Source organism: Rhododendron vialii, chromosome 10a, assembly GCF_030253575.1.
Source record: "Rhododendron vialii isolate Sample 1 chromosome 10a, ASM3025357v1".
NCBI classification, from domain to species: Eukaryota; Viridiplantae; Streptophyta; class Magnoliopsida; order Ericales; family Ericaceae; genus Rhododendron; species Rhododendron vialii.
Window position 1 is genome coordinate 11,063,604 of NC_080566.1, and position 20,821 is coordinate 11,084,424.

A 20,821-nucleotide genomic window follows, 5' to 3' on the forward strand; every position below is an offset into this window, starting at 1 on the left:
CTATTGGTAGACAACTAACAATTTAAGCACATAAAACTGTAAATAGCTTTTTTAACATGCATCAAAGTGTTCTATATACTATTAAAAACATAAAATACCAGCACTCCTATCCCCACGCAGGTCTGCGCACGCAGCCAAGGATTGGCGCGCGCGTATAGGAGACCAGCGCGCGCAGGTGTGAATGGCCACACAGTAAGGTTTTTTACCTTTACTTGAGAGCTTGAAAATGGATTTGGACTAGAGTGACTAGTGATTGAAAATGGATGTAAAGGGTGTTTGAGTAATAATGAGGAATGCGAACTTGAATGTAAGAATATTAGGGTTTGAATGCTTTGATAACCTTTGAAATTGTAATTTTTAGGGTTTGAGAATTTGTAACCCTTCGAATGGAGGATCAATGGGGGTATTTATAGAGGGTTGGAAAGTGGAGAACAAGGTAGAATAACCGGCCAACAAGGCTGGTTGGGTTGCTTGGTGGAGAGGGTTGTCCAAAAAGGTGATGGGAGTGGTTGTGAGGGTGGTGCACCCCAAACCTGCAGAACACTAATCAGGCAATGAAATCGGGGCTCTACAGTGCAATAAATCCCTGATGATCACAAAATCCGGCTGGCAAAAAGGTGATAGGGAGAGGTATTGACTAGCGCGCGTGGGTTCTAGACCGGCACGCATGGTACAACCTATCACCGCGCTGGTCAACGTTCAAAGTTTGACCTTTGACCAACACTTGGCAAATTGATTGGCACGCTCAGGTTCCAAACCGACGCACGTTGGTCAAACCTCAGCTAGGGTTTATGGTTCAAAAGGGATTCCAATCACTCTAAGTTTAAATCCTTTTCATACTCAAGACTGCTTTTGATAAATTTCATCATCGGGGAAACAAGAATCCGAAAAATGAAGTAAAATCAACTTGGGAGACCCAAATTGGGGTGTCTACAATAACAATGTTCAGATGAGGCACTTAATGATATCCTATTGAGCTGATTTTGACTACTCATTTCGACTCAACGAGCTCTTCAAAGTGAACGTTTCCAATCATCAGAACGAGACCGGAGCGGCAACGATTTGCCATGCACAGCACGTTGCGCAACACGAAACTACACAGCACCGCCCTCCAGTCCTGCTAAATAACTTTGTTAGTTTTTTTTTTTCTTTTTTTGGTAAGTAGTAACTTTGTTAGTTGTTGTAACTAATTAATTAGATTTTGGACACTTGGAGGAATTAGAAGCAGGGTACATAACTTGTGCTAACTAATTTAGATTTTGGACACTTGGAGGAATTAGAAGTATGGTACATAACTTCCCACGTACTTCTCTCTCTCTCTCTCTCTCTCTCTCTCTCTCTCTCTCTCTCTAAATGAAAAAAATCAAAAGTCTAAAAAATAAGGATTGAAAGTTTGGAGGGTTTTTAACATCAAATACATTTGTATAGGATATAGATAGATAGATAGATTGATTGATTGTACCAACCTTATTGAAACACAATTACCCCAAAGTATTAATTTTCACACCTTGCTTCCAGGTACTAGAGGATCCTGCCACAAGTTGTTGTGAGCTGTGATTGCAGCAATATAATTTCGGGGGTGGGATATGTGGTTGTTTTTGTTTGATTTTACTATAAATCTATGTATGAAGAGTTAATTAGTTGAGGTGTGCTCAAGCTGATCCGGATATCCGGTTATAAAAAAATCTTTGTTTTAGAGAAAAACTGAGTGCTTGTGATCACTGGTCTGGTGAGGGGAACCTCTGACTTCTTTGACTGAACCATTTGCACAACCAACTCTATGACTTCTTTGAAATTTGAATGACTACTTAAAAAAGAAAAGAAAAGAAAGATCACAGATAAAATCCATCTCGATTATGAAAGTGCAGTCTTTCGGGGTGAGATTGTGTATACCCTGTTTTTAATCGCGATTTTTACCCATGATGAAAAAGCTAAAAAACTTTTAAAAAAATAAACAAAAGCGTGATTGTTTATGAAGATATAATCTCACTTGTACATGGAACCGTGATTATTATGTATACAAAGATCACGCTTTTACTTAAAAGCGTGATAATCTCTTCCATATACAATCTCACTTTAAGAAAACAGTAAAAACGTGATAATCTCTTCCATATACAATCTCACTTTAGGATAACTTTCTTTGATATACATTTTTATTCTATTTACAACCCCAAACTCCCACAATTTCATTATAGGATAAAAGATAACATAACTACATCAAATTTATTTGTTAGCTAACAAATAGATTCTACACATTGAAGTTCAGAATGTATTTAACAATCTAAAAAGGAAAAAAAAAAAAAACTACACCAAATCGTGCATATGACAACTCAGATCTCATCTTGGAGATACCAAAATTTTCCCTCCGAGGTATGAAAATAGTTTGGCAACAAAATAGTACTAGCTGTGAAGTCTAGTCCGTTGAGCACGATGGCGGCAACATTGAAGACGTTGTAACCAACAGAGACTCCGAAGGTGCCGCCGAGGAGGAACTCAGAGTTGACTCAAATGTGTGGTGGTAGCAGCCATGGAGAGAGAGAGAGAGAGAACAGGATTCTTTCAATGGTGGAAAAAGAGAGAACCTAGTATAGAGGAAGTAGATATAGGTCTCTTTTATTTTCTACCTTTTTGTATTAGAAGTCATTTGGGGCAAGTTAGTCATAAAAATAACATCTTTTTAGAAACACAGGACTTTAAGCATTAGTACTAATCACAAAACACACGCTCTACAGCGGATTGTCACGAAATTTCGGCAAAAATAAAATTAAATTGAACTCATAATATTTTCTTGATAAACTAAGATAACAGACATAATTGAAGAGATGGTGGTTGGTGACCACAAGTAGGGTCATCAAGGTCAACACCAAAAAAAGAAAGAAAAAAAGGTCAACACAACTACCACCCTCAAACATGGAATCAGAACAAAACACTGTTCACGTGGCTGACTACTCAATGCCATACTTCATGTGGAGAATGTCAAATGGATAAAGAGTCCCCATTAACAACCAGAACAATGAGAACATAAAGTGAGTTTGGAAGGCTTCAAGATCACTTCTCTTGTCAATATGGAAATTCAACCTTCAAAATCAAGTCCCAAAAACATGTGACAGACGAAATGTTGGATTGACACGGCATATGTCGTGAATAATGGAATCCAAACACGTGATCTAGCAGATAAAAGTGTAGTAAAATAAAGAAATCATAATCACAACACAAGAACAGTTCATTTACATGCTTCGCCCTTCATTTATTTCACAATGACAAAAGAATTGTAATAATGTAATTACATCACCTTCTATCGCTACAACTTACAGCTAGGGTCTTGTCTATACAGATCAACAACGCTAACAGTACTCATGTAATCCCCAATCGATGGGGTATGGGGGTGTGTGTGTGGGGTGGGGTGGGGGGGGAAGGGGACAGACCTGACCTCTGCCTATTTATCTGCAAAGTGGCTACTCACAAAAAGATTTTTCAGTGAAATAGAAGCCTCCTATACCCCTGGAATTCAAGGACTCAAGGGGCATTGTGTCGTGGAACCATGCCTCCAAATCAAAGCTGAAAAGCATCAGAGAGGGCAGACATCCAATTTATGCTCATTACCTTGCTTCCTTCGTTTAAACTTCTGCGCATCAGTGACGCACAAGTCTATGAAAATACCAAAAGCACCCCTAGGCTAGGGGATAGGCACGAAAAGTTGAATCCACATGGGCTAGACTACTATCAGGTTCCACACTCCATAGCATCAGTAAATTGAAAAGAACGAACATATTCCTGAATGTCGACATTGGACGGTGCAGAAGAGGAATGGAAGAGCAAAGAAAAGATAGTGAGAGCAGCATAAAAAGATATGGCAATCAGAATCTGATCTCATTTTCTTGCTATAAATATGGTGACTTTGAAACTGGGATTGGCAAGGGTGTACGGTATGAGTAGTTTCATAAACAGGAGAGAGGGTCTAACATGAAGAGAAGAGTCTAGCTTGGTGGCCAAGAATGACTTGCCTGCACCTTTGAAACGGGGCCTGAATTGATCATAATGTACTGATCCCTATCTCGGATCGCAGGCGGTCCTTGGCCAACTCGATAGGCTCTTATCTCTCATGCAAGCCCCTTCTTCTATCCAATAAGTCGTAGGAACAAACATCTTACATGAAGGTAAGAGGGTTTTTTCTTACCATTATGACGGCTTCCCTGCTATACACAACAGAGTTTTCATTTTCCAGAACCACATTAAGATGTTATCGAAAACAGTTTTTGCACAAAACGAAATGATATGGATGCTAATTTTGAACTCTGAATTTTTTTGCCTGGCTTCTTAACACATGATAAAGAGAAACTTCCCAAAAAGTTTTCTATCTTATAGATGATTACGACTTACGAATAGACAAATCCATGCACATGTGTTACACTACTAGCAATCAAGCATGTCACAAACAATTGGCTCATACAGGATCAATATTGCAGACTCAAATCAGATTGTAGACAGCTACAGCGATGTGGGAGTTTGTTGCAGCTCAGTTTATGGTGAAATTCATTATTTAAAATTAGAAGCCAAAAGGCATCAATATTTGGGAAGCTTTGTTCTGAAAGCTTAGGGTCTTCAGTGGGCATATGGTGAGTGAGAAACTTTTAGGCCAGGTTTGGCTCGATAAAATCAACATCAGAATGGAACGGCCATTCCCATGTTTGATTCACTGAAAATCAATGGAATATCACTCCAAATGGAATTGCCATTCACCAAAATAAAAAGAATACTCATTTCGTTACAAAACTAAATAATCATCATTCCATTCTAAATCTTTTGTTGGTGAGACAAATAAGCCCATACAACGATATGGTCATATTGTTAGATAGCTTAATTTACACTGTTGGGCACATTTCCTATTAGCTTAAACTTTGGGGACTATTGGTAACTTATTATGGAGAGCTCATGTTCGCAGAAGTCTTGGGTTCAAGTATCTTTATTTGCTTTTTTTCCCTGTTTGCATCATGTTCATCTTCTCTAGATGTTTGTATCTCCACGTGCAATACACGGTTGTACCTGAGAAAGGATGTTAGGTGGCTTGATATAAATATTTTTTTTTAGTGGTAAATGGGCTTGATATACTTTATTGGGCCAATTTCCCAAAAACTTAAGCTTTTGGGACTACTAGTAACTTAACACATCAATTACACCACCAAAACTCTTTGTGTGTGTGATAGACTCTCAGTTGCAAAAGTTCAAACATTGGGAGCAACTTTGGTACTTTCATGGAATAGAAATCAGTTTCTCACGATTTGTAGTATGTTTGGAATCCCTTTTACACGGAATAATAGTAGCGTGGTTGACTAGATGTCTACATGTAAAATACCAATTCGTAAGAGAAATTGTACCTGTCTTGTGATGATCACTTGTAAACTGTTGAGTGTGGTCTACTGGTTGGTTTATCTTAAGTATCAGGTTTTACCTTGTTTTTGGTTTTTAAATCCTAGCACCTAAGAAGCATGGATACGGATACGGAATATGGATACGATACGAATACGCGGATACGTGATTTTTTAAAAAAGTAGCATACAATACGTTGGGGATACATTGAATATAAATTAATTTTTCCAAAAATTATTTGTATCCCCTTCATTAGGTTGTGAGGATGAGGAAACAGAACTACCAGTACCAGCAGAATCCAACATACTGTTACAGAAAAAAAAATCCCCTAAAATCATATTATACTATAAAAAAAAAAACCCCTAAATCAGACAAGAGAGAGAGAGAGACAAGAGACGAGAGAGAGATACATTTCCGTATAGGTATATATATGCCTATATATATGTATATAGTCTGGATCCAGTCAGGGATCCCGGATTGGGCTCTGGTGCAGACTTCTTTCCTCAGCCTTTGGATTGTATTTTGAATGGTCGGGATCCGCGGATAGTTTGTTCGCACAAACTATCCGCGCATCCCGACCATTCAAAATACAATCCAACGCCTGAGAGCAAGGTCCGCACCAAAGCTGGATCCGGACTGTGTGTTGTTACACAATGAGAGAGATAAGAGATGAGAGAGAAGAAGACGAGAGAGAGAGAGAGAGAGAGAGAGCAGAGAACAGAGAGACGAGAGAGAAAAACACTTACAGTCGTCATCGTTGTCGAGAGACGAGTGAGAGATAACGTCGTCTTTTTTCTGCCTTTCGTTCTTCTCTGTTCTCGACTTGTCCCGGTTGGGGAAATAAATTTGACTCATATATTTTAAGTAATAATATTTTTACCCTTACACATATCCAAAACGTATCCAAAACGTATGCATAACGTATCTGAGCGTATCCAAAACGTATCCGAAACGTATCAGGGTACCAAAAATTAAATCTAAAAACAGGATATTCTAAAAAAACGTATCGGATACGTATCCGAGCGCATCCGTATCCGATACGCGTACGGTACGTGATACGGAAGCTAAAAAAGAGTATCCGTGCTTCATAGCCTAGCACAATAATGAGAAGTTCCAAATCCCTATCATTTTTCAGAGTTTTCCTTAATAGTTTTCTTTTTTCAGAAAGTAGTTATTCTCAAACTTAGCTCACTAGTTGATTTGACACTTGATGATGACATGTTCTGAATTCATCCATCACAAATTTGATACTACGCACTACCAACGTCTGAATAAGAATGATCCTTCCACTTATTCCTCTCCATTCTATTGCGGTCTCCATTGCATTCCAATGGTGATTTCATCTAACCAAACATAGCCTTATGGCATCCTTACGATATACGATGGAGAAATGTAGGCGGCGAATGCCATGAGATGTTGCAGTTAATGTTGCGAAACGGTGTCCCGTAAGAAGAGTCTCCATTACGAGAGAGCTTGTGGTTACATTTCAAAATTCCACAAAGGTTCTGAATCATTGTGGATTGTCGTTATGAAATGTTGGGGGATAAAGTAGCTTTTAACCTGGGGAGATCCTTTAAGGGTAAGGTATCCTATATCCTTTGTCACGAGCCTGTATCTTTCCCCCATAACCAAAATTTATCTGATGAAGTTCTGTGGCTGCCTTCCGGTAATCAAGTGTTTTCGATTAAGTCTACTTGGGAAGCTAGAAGAGCTACCAAGATGATCCAGCCTTGGCATGTTTAGGTGTTGTTCAGTAGGAATGTCCCAAGGTGGAGTTTTATTGCAGCTATATATGGGTCATGTTCAATACCAAGGGCGAATTGGCTAGCACCCCTGTATCTTTCCCTTTTTCCAAAATGGCAGTGAAGGTGGGCTGCCATTCAGTTACCGAGTGTTTTCCTTTGAGTCTATCTGGGAAGCTAGTAGAGCTACAAAGATGATCCAACCTTCGCTGTTTGGGAGTTGTTCAGAGGGATTCCCAAGGTGGAGTTTCATTGCTTGGTTACCAATTTGGGACAGGTTGAATGGAAGGGACAGATCAGAAGGTCCGGAGTTGCACCTGAATATCAATATGTGTCATGTGCGAATAGGTTGAGTTGCACCTTAATCTAATCTGTACTTTCAGAAAAAAAAGGATACTCATAAAATTTACAGGGCATTTACTTTCCCTTCAACAAATCTAAATAGACAATTAATATACCATCGTTATCTAGGCTCTTCCCGACAAAATGTAGACACGCAACCTGGAATTGCAAATTAATTCTTGAACGCCACAAAACAATCAGAAGAGATTTCTTTTCCAATAAAAAAAAAAACAATCAGAAGAGATTGGTAACCCATGTCGAGTTTGAACTTGGAATAAAAAATAAACTGGACCTAGGGCACAACAATCTAGCTAAGAAAAGAGAGAGGAAATCGGTACCTGAATGGTTTCCAGTTCATCTGTGTTTTAGCTATGCAAAAATTGATAGATTATGTTCCTTAAGAAACAGGCCCATTAATACCCAACAAAACTGAGTGTATTTCATTTTATTCGTATTTAGGCCAAGTATATTAAAAATGAGGTCACTACTGTAAGATTAGATAAAAGAATCCCACACTTGATGAATAAAAGGCAGTTTCTAGTCGCACATGTATGGCGAAATCCCCCTTCCTCTTACATGTTATTTAATTTTGAGTTTTGAGCAAGACGTTTTGTTCAGAATTTGCAAAAGGATTTTTTGGCTACAGATGACTCATTTGAATGCTGTTCATTGATATGGAACTATATCAATGGAATTCAACTTCCAGTTGTGTACTAGGCTGCTCACCAATTAGTTTCTAAAGAAGTTGCCTATGACTTAAACACTTCGTCTACTAATTGTCTTGTTTAGGAAACTATGCCTTCTTAAACTGCATGTGTTTATTACCCGGCATCATTAACTTCTGTAAAGTTGGGTAACTCCAGCAGTCATTGACTACAATTACAAATCTGGCAGTAGACGCCCAAACAAATAGCAATTTCGGCAAGGCTCATAAGACTAAGGTAGCTAGGGAAGATTTTTTGATCCTTGCGATCAACTCAATATGGACCTTAGAGTAATTGGTCACTAAAAATTTAATCCTACATAGAAAAACAATGCAGTGGAGGTCTGGGAGAGGTATTGGTAACCATTTTATCAAGTGATGTTCCACTAAAAACTATGAATCCTTCTTATACACAAAATGAGGTGGGAGACTATAGGCATGGACTTAAATGTCGACGATCTTTTGTGGCTGCGCAATGGATATCTTGATATTTGGCACCTTTATCATAGACTCAACTGCATTGATCATTTATTAACCAATCCTATCAGTTTTTCAAGAATGATACAGATCACAATGATGTAACAATCATGGGGAGCACAGAATGACGAAAAATAACAAATATAAAGTTTATCCAAAATTTAGAAGCATTGGAAAAATCAATTGTGTGAGCTAATAACGTTACCGTGTTCCACGATACTTGTAGAGATAAATTGGCACCTTTCACAAGATGACAAGATGAACCAGTTTAGCTTACCTACACCTAAACTAGTGTCCATCAACAGCTCCATGTACCTACACGGGCGGAATCTTATTTTCAAGGCCAATGGATTAAGTTTCATAAAGTTTACTGGAGAACCACACATTGCCGAGGGACCGCACTCTGAGTCTCTCCACTGCACTGGTTCAAGGCAACTAGACCTTTGCAAGGTGAAGTGCCGCAGCTTGCTTTCATCTTCTGGCCACCAATCAAGAAAGTGGCCTGTCACGTTTCTCCGAGGTTGTGAGAGTCTAAAGCACACTTAGTGCCTTCAGTCGTTTACATTGACTAGTCATTAGACATTTGTTATTGAAGTGAATCTATTTGGTGTGACCAATAACTTGTTTCATAGTGGCTCGTTGGTTATACTATGACATATTAGGTACATGCTGCGTTGACATGCCAAGTATCTGAACTCCTATAGCATTGTCAATAATACTCTTTTACCTATTTAAAATTCACATAAGTGCTTTGATATAATTTTCATAAATTATAATCATTTCTATAGGGATAGTATACAAACTTAAACAAACCATTGTTTGATTTAAAAAAGGAACAATCGAAACACTGTCCACCTATTACACTAGTCAGCGCACAATCAAAGACGCAACTAAAGGCACAAGGTTAAGCATTTGAAGGAAAGCTTTTTTATTCCCTTTCAAACTAAAGACTCAAAGATAACCTAGGGATATCTATCTAAGTCCGAACCAGAAAGAGAAAATAGCTGGACAGACAAGCGAACCAAGAGACCAACTACTCATATGTAAAATAAAAGATACACTTCAAAGAGAAAACAACAGCTAGGCCATTCCCTTCCCAACTGCTTCCATGGCGACATAAGGAACCAAGGAAGCTTACATCTCCTCTGGTGGAGCAACATTGAGATCAATAGCTCCAACATGATTTGCTGGAGCTAATGTCAGAGTAGATCCCATAAGGGAAAGCTCATTAACTCTCTGGGCAATTTTATCACTTAGTTCTTTCATACGGTTTATGGATTCCTCTAGCTGATCCAAGTTGAGCTCATAGGTCGGCGTATCAAACCAGGAAGGCTTCGGGCGCTTCAACCCTTCAATTTCAAGTTCTTTAGAACGGAGTTTCTCTTCCTCGAGTTGCTTGCACAACTCAGTGTACTGCTGGTGGATTGTTGAACAAATAGACCCACGAGGATCCAGATATCCAGCGACTTCCATAGGGCCTTGGCAAAGGAACCTTTTAACTATTGTGTCAACACAACTATGGCCAAAAGACAAGGGTTTCCCACTAGGGGAGAAGACAACAAGAGCAAGCTCACAACCAGTCAAGGTACAGAGCTCGCTTGCCTTCTTGAAAAGGCCAGATCGGCGCTTTGAGAAGGTAACTTGGCGAGCCTGTTTGGACTCAATAAACTTCATTTCAATCTTTTGGCGACCCCTAGTTATTTTCCTTGCCATGGAAATAATATCAAGAAGAATAGTTGGGTTTCCTTGGAGAGATTTAGGAGAGAACAACCGCAATTTATAGAATAAGCGTAATCTGTATATTTAATGTTTCCATCTCCATTACTTCTTTCAAATTGTGAGAATCTCACTGGCGTAACTTACATTTATTGACACTAAATATAGTTAGTTAGCATATTAAATCTCCAACTTACCGTTAAAAATTTAAGGGTACTAGTAATCTAGTCTTACCAAGATTACCAAACAAAACCAAACCAAACTAAGCCAAGTCCCACTCAATTGGGGCTAGCTACATGAATCCGTTGTGTCCATCGAGCACTTGTCCCGTGATATTCAAGAAACCAATGTCATTTCGAACTACTGCCTCTAAAGTCAATTTTGGTCTACCCCTCATCTACCGGAACCATATCACTCCTAACTACCGCATGACCGATCTACAATAGACATGTCCAAACTCCTTAATCTCCAAACTCCTTAATCTATTGTCTCTAATTTTATTTTCTACAAGCACTACCCTACCATCACAAGATTATTCTCAAATAGAATGGACATGCAACACGACACTAGCATGATATTGACACAAGGGTTTTTACAACTGCATGAACATGCACCGAAGACACGTTAACTTGTTAGCTTCGTATTTTAGAATAATTTGATCTCATAAAAACTCTATAGGACGAGGGACCAATAGGAGTGAAACTACAGTGTTCTTATCAACTATTGGTCTATTATCATTAGATATAACTTTTTTCCCTCTCCCAAGTTGTAATGAGTTTCATTGTTTCTTAATTCATTGACACATGTGACGTGAGTCTCATAAGTATCAAACTTAAGGTTCAGTTCTAATAAACCAAACCCAAAAAAAAAAAAGCTGCCTTAAGTCTCAATCAATTGGGTTGACTAAAGCCGAGCCCCCCCCCCCAATAAAAAAAAAAAAGAAAAGAAAAACTATTAGTTTAAGATCAAACAAAGAAAGCCCCTTCCAAAGCTAATAGAGAGAGAATGTGAAACCCTTCCACAACTTAAACCTTGCACTATATGATATGGTAAAATCTTGTGTGAAAACAAGAATTTTTTTTTTTTTTGCACATGTGCAAAAAGTTTATACTTCGTTTTCAGGTTCAACACATTGGTGGGATGTTCTTAGAAAATATGTGAAGGCTTAACAGCGAAGGCATTATCGGCAACTTGTAGGGAAAGTCATGTGAGAGTGTTAGAGCAATAAGAAGTCAAGCACCGGAATTGAGAGATGCATTGATTGAAATTCCAATTTGTTCTAAAGACGATGTCGTGATGGCGGAACCTTCTGTCAGCAAATCAAAAGTGGAGGAGATGCCTAAGATGACGTTGTTAAAGGCTTAAAGCTACTGAGGTTCATTCGCATACAACTTCGTGATGGAGGATGAAATCTATAGCATACTAGGCTGTTAAATGAAGGTCCCTCAAGGCAGGCTCCAAGTCAAACCCTCTTACTCTAGGTAGCAAACTACTGGCCCGGTGAACCCAAGGGAAGGGGGTCGTGTGTCACCTGCAGTGTCCAATGCACTAGTTAATAACCTCAAATTTGGCTATGTGCTCAGGTTTGCGAATTCTTGTGGAGAGCAGCAATTTTTTTTAATGGAGGAAGACGAGCTTGTGTATTGAGCAGTTGGCCTTTAAGGGGGAACATATGGCATCTTAAAGTACTCGCGTGTGTAGTCTGATAGTCTCAAGAGCCTCCATGTGGCCTACCTCTTCGACCGTGACATCAACGTGGCTTAGTCACATCATTGAACATTTCAGTGCTTTCATGCTTTCTACTCGATTTCCTATTCAAAACTACCATTTCTCTTGCTTTATTTCTTTCGTTAGATGTTGTGTACGCTCATGGACCCATGTATACCTACATAAAAGAAGCTTTAAGTTAATTTTCAAGCTCAATGATCACAAATGAATTTCAGCACCTAAGATTGTCTCAATTGAGCTTGAGAACAATAATGCATAGACGCAAATGCGGTCAAACTTCCAATTGGCTTTCCTTTAGGGCTGTTTTTGAAGCAACTTCCAAAATAACAATCCAAGCAAACCATCCCTTGACAACGGTAAATCTACATAGACTCCTAGATGCCTAATAATTTTCAGGGTTACGCACCTCTCCATGCCTCTATCCTCCATACACCTTTTCAGGCTCGACTTCAGGACCACAACGATGATCTGAACCATTCATCTCGTAGATATTACAGAGAGCATTGATACCATAAATCAGCCGGATTGGATATTGATAGGCACGTGAATAGCTTGTATGAAATAGACTATTTAAATTAAAATTTAAACTTGCCATCCATTTTTATAAAACAAAATCCACATTGTTCAAGCTATAATTGATATTCAATTGAGCTGATTTATTGCCTCAATGGTCTTCTATGTAGTATCTAGGAGATGACCGTTTTGGATTATCACTATTGGCATGAAGTGGGGCCTGAAAATGGAGTCTCGAGAGCTATGGAGGATAGAGGTATGTAGAGGAGCTTAACCTAATTTGCAACCAAGCCAAGCTTTATTATCTTGCCAATATCGTCATTTCTAGCAAACTCAAGCTTCAATGTTAATTCGCGGTCTCCTCATGATTACAAGCATTGAACAAAATCCTAAAAGAGCCCAACCCAAGTTAACCCAATGTGTTACTCACTTAACAACTCAAAGTGCTTACCAAAAAAATCTTTTGCACAAATCCTAAACAATTGAGTGGGGAGGAGGAGTACCTTGTCAGTGGCTTTACCATAGTTTTTCCTTACCCCTTATTCTTAAGAGGTGGAAGAGGAGTTGGCCTATGGGAGGTGCAAGAGAGGAGGACTGATCATTTTTTCGGGGCGTGACTGGTCGTTCGCCTCGTCCAACCTCGCCTTGCCTCACACCTCTGAGGCGATACAGGCTCGCCTCACCCAAGTCGCGCTTTTTTTTAATCACTGGCTGAACCAACTACAGTTTCTACAGTAATATTGCAAAATTCTAATATATATATAGCTACTCCAAACACGGGCCCCTCTTTTTGGGCCAAAATTTGGGGGCCCAGTCTTCTCAGGCCATGCCCTTGGGCTGGGCCTGGATCAGGACCAACTGCGTAGAGAGGAAGTGAAGGAAAATCTCAGCAAGATAGAGGAGGTTTGAAGAAGCACAAATCAACAGTTATATAGCGGCCTCGTTTGATTGGTATGGAGTTTGTTTCCAATGCGGAGGGAGATGGACCTCTTGGAAAGACCCTTGAGAGAGGAGGCAGTTAGAGTTTTGCGACAAGCTCTGAACAAGACGGCCTCTTTTGAGAGGAGCCTCAATGCTTCTTTTATGGCATTGATGCCTGTGGATCAAAGGATATTTTGACTTCAGACTGATTAGCCTCAACTTCTCATTGGCAATGCGAACAGATTCTGACCAAAGCACTAGCTCATCGATTGGAGGGTGTACTCCATGCAATGGTCCATGATTCTCAATTGTCCTAAAAGCTTAAGTTGTTAGAAGAATATGGGCCCGACAATATCCATAAAGCGAACTAATACACGTTGAGATGCGCACATCTATATGTAAAGCAAAATTGTATGCAAATGGGAAAGGCAGAATGCAAACTGGCAACAAATACAAATGGAAAGAACCTCTTAGAAACCAAAACTCCGGTACCATGTTAAGTTACCAAATGACCTACAAGCTCAAGCTGTCAGGAAATTAAGCCAACAATGTGTATTATCAAGTTATTCAACACGGCGATCAAGATTGGCTAAGGTGACTCGAGGGTGCTGTGTCGTGCTTCGAAGTGGTATACGGCCTTCAGATAAATCAAATGAAGACACCGTTGATCCCGATGGGTGAGGTCGTACAGGTGGAAGCTCTGACTGCCATCTTTGGTTGCAAGGTGGCTTGATCTCCCATTTGAGGCCACAAAAACAAGAAGAGTGATTTTTAAGTGATTGTTTCAATTTTTCGTAAAAATACACATAATTTTGATATTTCACCTTGTTGAATGCTAGTAATAATTTTGATTTTTGAACTTGCCTTTGTCTTTTTATCATTTTGCCCTGATATTTTTAGGCGTCAGACGCGAATTTTAAAAATTGTGGCCCTGCCATGAATAGACTTGAGAATCTCAAAAGAAGACAATAAACCATGAATTAAGGACTCATATTCACTTCAGCCCGTGTCAAAAAAAAAAAAAATTCACTTCAGCCAATCCTTCCAAAATTACAAGGCGCAAGCGCACAGACGCTATTGTTACTCTCAGGCGTACGTATACGTGTATGTATCTACCGTCAGCAATGCAAAATGAGGCAAAATACATAAAATAAAAGGCATGACGAAAATTCGAACAGTTTCCTATGTGGGTATTGGTATGAAGGGACAGAAGCTTACCCGCATTCTGCCAAAGAAGAATCTTTGATGCAGAAATGGCGACAAAACCAGCTCGCGCAAGTGAACCAGTTGAGGGCCACCTTGAGATGTAGTATTACGGTTGATGAAAATTATCGCAAAACCTGCTTACCCGTATATGTGAGTAGTTTTTTTTTTTTTTTTTTTCCGATTCTTCAAGAAATTTACATTCAATAGAATCAATACACATAAATACAATTCAAACCAAAATTTTTTTTTTTTTTTTTGGGGGTTCTAGACTTTTTTTATAATTTTAATTCATATTTCTCTTACATTTCTTATTCATCTCATCTAGACGAATTTCAAAAGTCTTTTCTTTTATCAAATTTTAAAAAGATTGCTAACCGCGAAAATAAGTTGTACTAGTTGTAAAAAATGGAGTAATTAATTAAGTCTAAAATCTTTCTTAGGCATTCCTAATAGGGCCTAATACGAAATTGGCAAGTGATTTTACGAGGAGAGTCGGGTACCCATAGTGCAAAAGGATGCTGGGGGCTGCGGTCCAATTAAGCATTTAATGATATCCATTCTTTTTAAGATAAAAAAGTTCCGATCAAGCAATTAATGATATCCAATTAAGCTGATTTTTTTTGTATAATTGTTCTACTCGACGAGCTCTACGAAGTGAACGCTTCCGATAATTGAAGCGAGACCAAAGTGGACCTCGAATTCGGGAACAACAGTGCGCTGCTGCCCCTAAGCGGACAACAGCCCCCCAGCGTCCCGTGCAAAAATAATAATAATATGAGATCAACCTGCGTGATTTGATCAAAAGTATTCAATTCTTATTGGAGTACTGAATAAATTATCCAATGAGTAATCATTCAATTCGCATGCCAAATTTAAATCAAATTTAAATTGATTGTGACTAGTAAATACCCCTCATCGGTCCCTCATCAATCCTTGTAGATGTGTTATAAGTTACGTGGTTGGATGACCGGCTACAAGTTTGAATTTTACGAAACTCACAACATAGTGTCAAAATCACAAGAAAGTAGGTGACTTGGTCTTCTTCCTCTAGAACTCTACAATGGCATGATCGATATTACATTCACAACAATGTACATAAACATAGCAAATGTGGCACTATCTCATTCAGGAAAAAAATATATATAGCAAAAATATATCCAATTAGCAATGAAACTTGTCATGTTGGCATATTGTGCACAATGTTTGTAAAAATTATCGTGTTTTAAAATCTATCGAATTATTAATAAGATATACAGGGTATGCATAATGACTTGCAATTTTTTGTGTTTTTAAAATTTTTGAAATGACATACTATATCTTTTGACAGCAAAAGATTCTTATATATGCCTGGTTGGTTTATTTGAAAATATGAATTCTTGCAGAATCGCACGAATCCTTGACCAGAAGGATGAGTCCACACCGTCACTTAAATTAAAATTTTGTTACGAGCTATGATATAAAGACCACAAAAAAGATACGGACCCTGACCCTAAGACCCATAAAAGAGATGCCATCAAGGATTCGTATTCTTCTCAGTGGTTTTTTATGTAACAAAAAATTGCTCAAAACCGGCTCCCATATCAATTGCATCCTTAGAAAAGGTGTCATTTCCCACATGACTATTGCATCATCAGCGACATGTAGTACAAAAGAGTACTCATCAAATTCAAATGAAGTTCAATTTTTCATTCTATAGTTCTTTCTAAAACCCAAAATCAAAGGGAATTGGGATTCCCTCTCATAAAAATCTCCTTGATTTTGGGGCCTGTCATGTGGCCTATTTGGAATTATTGGGATTAAAATAACTAGTCAAATGCGTATTTAAGTAACTCGGAATGCTAATTGAACTTGTTTGTTCCTGTTTTGGAGTTCATCAACAAAATTACGACCAAAATAAAAACAAAATTCATTAACGGAAAAAAGTGTTTTTAAAACAACTGTCTTTATTATCGTCTTATGAACATTTAAGAGTTTGTTCCATACTTTTATACATTAATTTTTGATTCCTCTCGTCAAGCAAAATAATTATTTTATTAACAATTAAAAACTTAATTTATGTTTATTCATACATTTCACATCAATGTATGTCTACTGTCTCACCAACATGGATTAGTTTTTTTTCACTGCATAAACATTCTGTTTGCCTTACAACCAAGAGAATCCGTGAATGAGTTATTATGGAGCTCAATCTTAGTCATTCAAAAGTGTTTTGAATGATTTGGATTAAAAACAATCTATTACTGCTAATCGGTAGCGGTAATAAATTATTTTTAATCCTAATTTATTAGAAGTAATAAATTATTTTTAAGCCAAATCATTCAAAATACTTTTAAACAATTGATATTAAACGTTTTCGTAAATAACCTATTCAGGGCTTCTCCGTAATTAAGTTATTCTCTACGAGCATACATTCGGAGTAACGACCACTTCACTCAAACTTGCTTAGTCAAAACTCAAAACTCGCCGCCGCCCCCACCCCCCCCCCCCCCCCCCCCCCCGCTCTCTCTCTCCTTAACCTGATTTCAAATCCGACGCGTTCTTCGGTCCAAGCCGGATGGGAGAATATCCACATGACTCTTTCCCCTCATATAACCCGCAATTCACCCACCCACGCATCTCCCACCACACTAATTCCCTCTCCACTACCACCAATCTCCAATGGCACAAACAGTACTGACAATACAACCACCACTAACAAACCACACCACCAACCACCCTCGCATCCCGAAACCGCCACGGGTCTGCTTCTCGTTCGCCGCCTACGCCAAGGCCGTCATCCACCACCTCGCAACCACCAGCGACGTCACGGTCGAACCCGGCCTCACCGCGGCTGAATTCACCGCGATCGAGTCCGCTTTCCACTTCACGTTTCCGCCCGACCTCCGCTCCGTCCTCCAGGAAGGCCTCCCCGTGGGCCCGGGCTTCCCCAACTGGCGGTTCTCCTCGGCCCAGCAGCTCCAGATCCTCACCAGCCTCCCCGCCTTAGGCCTGTGCAAGGAAGTCGCTACAAACAACTTCTGGGCCCGCTCGTGGGGCGAAAAACCGAAACGAACCGACGAGGCGGTTGAGCTGGCGAAACGGCTCTTGAAAGAATCCCCGGTTCTCGTGCCGATATATCGCAACTGTTACATTCCGTGCGCGCCGAATTTGGCGGGAAACCCGGTTTTCTACGTCGACGGCGGCGATGTAAGGATTTGGAGCTTTGACATCGCCGGATTCTTCCAGCAAGTTGATTTCGGGGGTAACGTGGTGGCGAGTGTTGAGGATTCGGCCAAACCAACGGACACGCAACGTGGAGAGAAAATAATCAAGAACGGAAAACAAGAACGCAAGACAGGTCTACTTCTAAGCTGTAAGAGAAGCGCGACCCAGGTCGAATCAGGCTGCATGAGCCCAAAAGTGAGGAGGCGGCCGAGATTGTTGAACGCACCGGCGTGGGCGGCAAGGGAGGCGCGGAGGATCGAGTTTTGGACGGAGGTTGCGGGGGGAGGAGGGAGGGCAGTGGAGGAGGCGCGTGGTGGGACAAGGCGGCGGCCAAGCGGGGATTTGGTAGGGCGCATGGATGATGTTTGGCGTAGGTTGAGGGATGGAGGGTGGAGAGAGGAGGAGGTGGGGGAGATGATGGACGGTGGGGAGGAAGGGATTAAGGGGTTGAGAGACGTGGTGGGTCACGCGTGGGAGTTGTCGGTGCTGCTGCTGCGTGCGGGGTGGAGCACGGAGGATGTGGTGGACTCGCTTGGTTTTCAGGTTGAGAATGGTGGTGGTGGTTATGAAGTGGAGTCTAATTGGTTAGACTTTCGACATGACTCGAGTTGTTGCCTTCTAGAAGCTATCTGAGATGAGATCATTTTACCTTAGAAGCAGGGATATTTTTTTGGGTGGGGGTTATTCATTTTGCTTATACTAGTTCAATGTAAATAACATCAGATGCCCTTCTTCTTCTTCTTCTTCTTTTTTGGGCTATTATGAAAAACACTTTCTTAACAGTTTCAAAAAGAGATTACAAGCAGAAGCCCTTCTGACATCACAAAATGGCTTCTTCAATGTTCGGCCTAATATAAGTGCATTAAAGTATCCTACGGCTACGTGAAGTGGCTATATATATGAATATCCATCTCATGCAGAAAAAGAATAAAATTATTGCACAAAATAACAAAATAACCTAGGTTTAGATGGTGTTGTTGCTCGTCTTGATGCCCCAATACAGATTGTTCAACGAATGATGAAGAGGAAAACGGTGGAGACGAAGATAGAGAGTTGCGTATAGGGCCAGCCCAAGCGTAAGGCCCAAGAGGCCGGGGCCTTGGGCGACAAAAATTCTAAATTTTAAAGGCATTCCAATATTTGTACTACTTTGGGTTTGAGTATAACTCTTTTTAAGCCTAATAGAATGAAAAAAAAAAAAAGAAGGGAAAATGACGGCTAATGACGTATTTTAATAATTAATACCCGCCAAGAACATTTTTAGCATTAACAAATGTTCTTAATTTGTCCTTGGCGAGTATTAATTATCAAAACACGTCCTGGACCGTCATTTTCCCAAAAAAAAAATGCTAATGATAAGGACGTGTAACCCACCATAAGCTTAAGTGCCTAACCCCCCCATTCCATTCGTATGTAATGATACGTAGTTATGAACTTGGGAAAATGACGGCTAATGACGTATTTTGATAATTAATACTCGTCAATGACATTTTCAACATTAACAAATGCCTTTAGCTTGTTCTTGACGAGTATTAATTATCAAAACATGTCATGGACCGTCATTTTCCCTATGAACTTTATATTGGTTTGACTTTCTCGTATTGTGATTGTTACTGTAAAAATTGTTAAGTATTAACACTTTAAGGACACATTTTTTTTATTAGGCTTTAGACACTAAAAACTCTTGTGCCGGCCCTGGTTGAGTAGCTACGAGTATATAAATCCAATGTGGGTACAGAGAAATCCAGACGCAACAAAAAAAAAATCGTGCAAAATAGCATATTGCGTGTTTTCGTGTTTTGAAAGCCTTCATTGTCGATGCTTCAAAAAATATCTGCTCATTCGGTTGCGTTATATACTTTTCTTACACAAAGTGTGATTTGGATAGGGAATGTGTCCCATAAAAAATCTCGTTGCTCTGTTTTTTCTAAGCGCTGGACCATGAGCGCCACAATCTCAAGTCAAAACGTCGTCGGCTTTGGCTAACGAGTCCAAGTCCTCCCGAACAAAACTCGTGGGTTTGGACTTTGGGCCTTCGGGGGTCAAAGTTTAGGTGGCCCACTCGGGGTTTTGGAACTTTGACCTTGTTGCTTAGGGTCTGCATCAACCCTGGACCATTTGAAGTCCTTTTTTTCCTTGTTTTACTTTTCTTGTTCAAGACTTTAGTTTCTATTCTGGCCTAGTCTGAGGAAGAAAGAAGGGGAGGAGAGAAAATACAACTAGATGCCCTTGGAGCACTGTCACATGTGCTCCAGGACCCTTTACCGCCACATATTTATATGGGCTCCACATCTATTAAGTGTATGTGTCTCATGTAAATGTGTGGTGGTAAATGTCTTGGGGTACCACGTGATGGCATCCCACGGGCTCTAAATAATTACTTGAACTACAAATTTACACACTAACCAAAAGAAACGAGGCACTAAAGCTCTGAGTTCCCTAGTGGTGACAATGTTTGTGGGTTGTTCGGCTTAATAAGCTAAGTGGTTTATTTTTTTATCTTTATTCAATTTTTTTCCCATTTGTTAAATTTTTCGTCAATTTTTTGGAGATTATTGCTTCGTCATAACAAGAGAAGTCTAAAAAGTAAAAAATAATAATTGAAACATAAATTTTTTGAAAAAAGACAAAAATAAGCCTTTTTTCATCTTTATTAAAAAAAATTAAATTTCGATCTTAATTTTTTACATTTTACATTTCTTTTGTCATGACGAAGTAATAATCTACAAAAAATTAACGAAAAACTAACAAATACGAATTTTTTTGAATAAGGACGAAAAAATAAGTCAATTGGCTTATTAAGCTGAACAACCCAGTCTCTTTTCATGATGGTTTAAAAAAGTTCATTTTTTTGCAGTTAATTTGTAGCGAATTCTTTTTATCTAAACACATTTACTGTTTT

At 39.4% G+C, this 20,821-nt stretch overlaps 2 protein-coding genes and 1 long non-coding RNA gene across 3 annotated transcripts; 1 reads left to right on the top strand and 2 right to left on the bottom strand.

Annotated features, from left to right (window-relative positions):
- Window positions 1–3,222: 3,222 nt before the first annotated feature.
- On the bottom strand, window positions 3,223–6,189 carry LOC131304400 (uncharacterized). Its single transcript, XR_009192395.1, has 2 exons — window positions 6,114–6,189; window positions 3,223–3,774 (listed from the first exon to the last, which is right to left on the bottom strand). It is a non-coding gene; the product is annotated as an uncharacterized LOC131304400 (long non-coding RNA).
- A 3,192-nt stretch (window positions 6,190–9,381) lies between these two features.
- LOC131303978 (agamous-like MADS-box protein AGL61) lies at window positions 9,382–11,180 on the bottom strand. Its single transcript, XM_058331063.1, has one exon. The coding sequence runs from the start codon at window positions 10,342–10,344 to the stop codon at window positions 9,766–9,768; it is 579 nt and encodes a 192-aa protein (XP_058187046.1). The 5' UTR covers window positions 10,345–11,180; the 3' UTR covers window positions 9,382–9,765.
- A 6,033-nt stretch (window positions 11,181–17,213) lies between these two features.
- LOC131303859 (uncharacterized) lies at window positions 17,214–18,780 on the top strand. Its single transcript, XM_058330918.1, has one exon. It carries the CDS (start codon window positions 17,374–17,376, stop codon window positions 18,550–18,552), a length of 1,179 nt encoding a protein of 392 aa, XP_058186901.1. The 5' UTR covers window positions 17,214–17,373; the 3' UTR covers window positions 18,553–18,780.
- The last annotated feature ends 2,041 nt before the right edge of the window (window positions 18,781–20,821 follow it).

What these genes read in the sequence shown, in the direction of transcription:
- LOC131303978 (XM_058331063.1), bottom strand. Translation starts at nt 10,344, where the DNA reads ATGGCAAGGAAAATAACTAGGGGTCGCCAAAAGATTGAAATGAAGTTT.
- LOC131303859 (XM_058330918.1), top strand. Translation starts at nt 17,374, where the DNA reads ATGGCACAAACAGTACTGACAATACAACCACCACTAACAAACCACACC.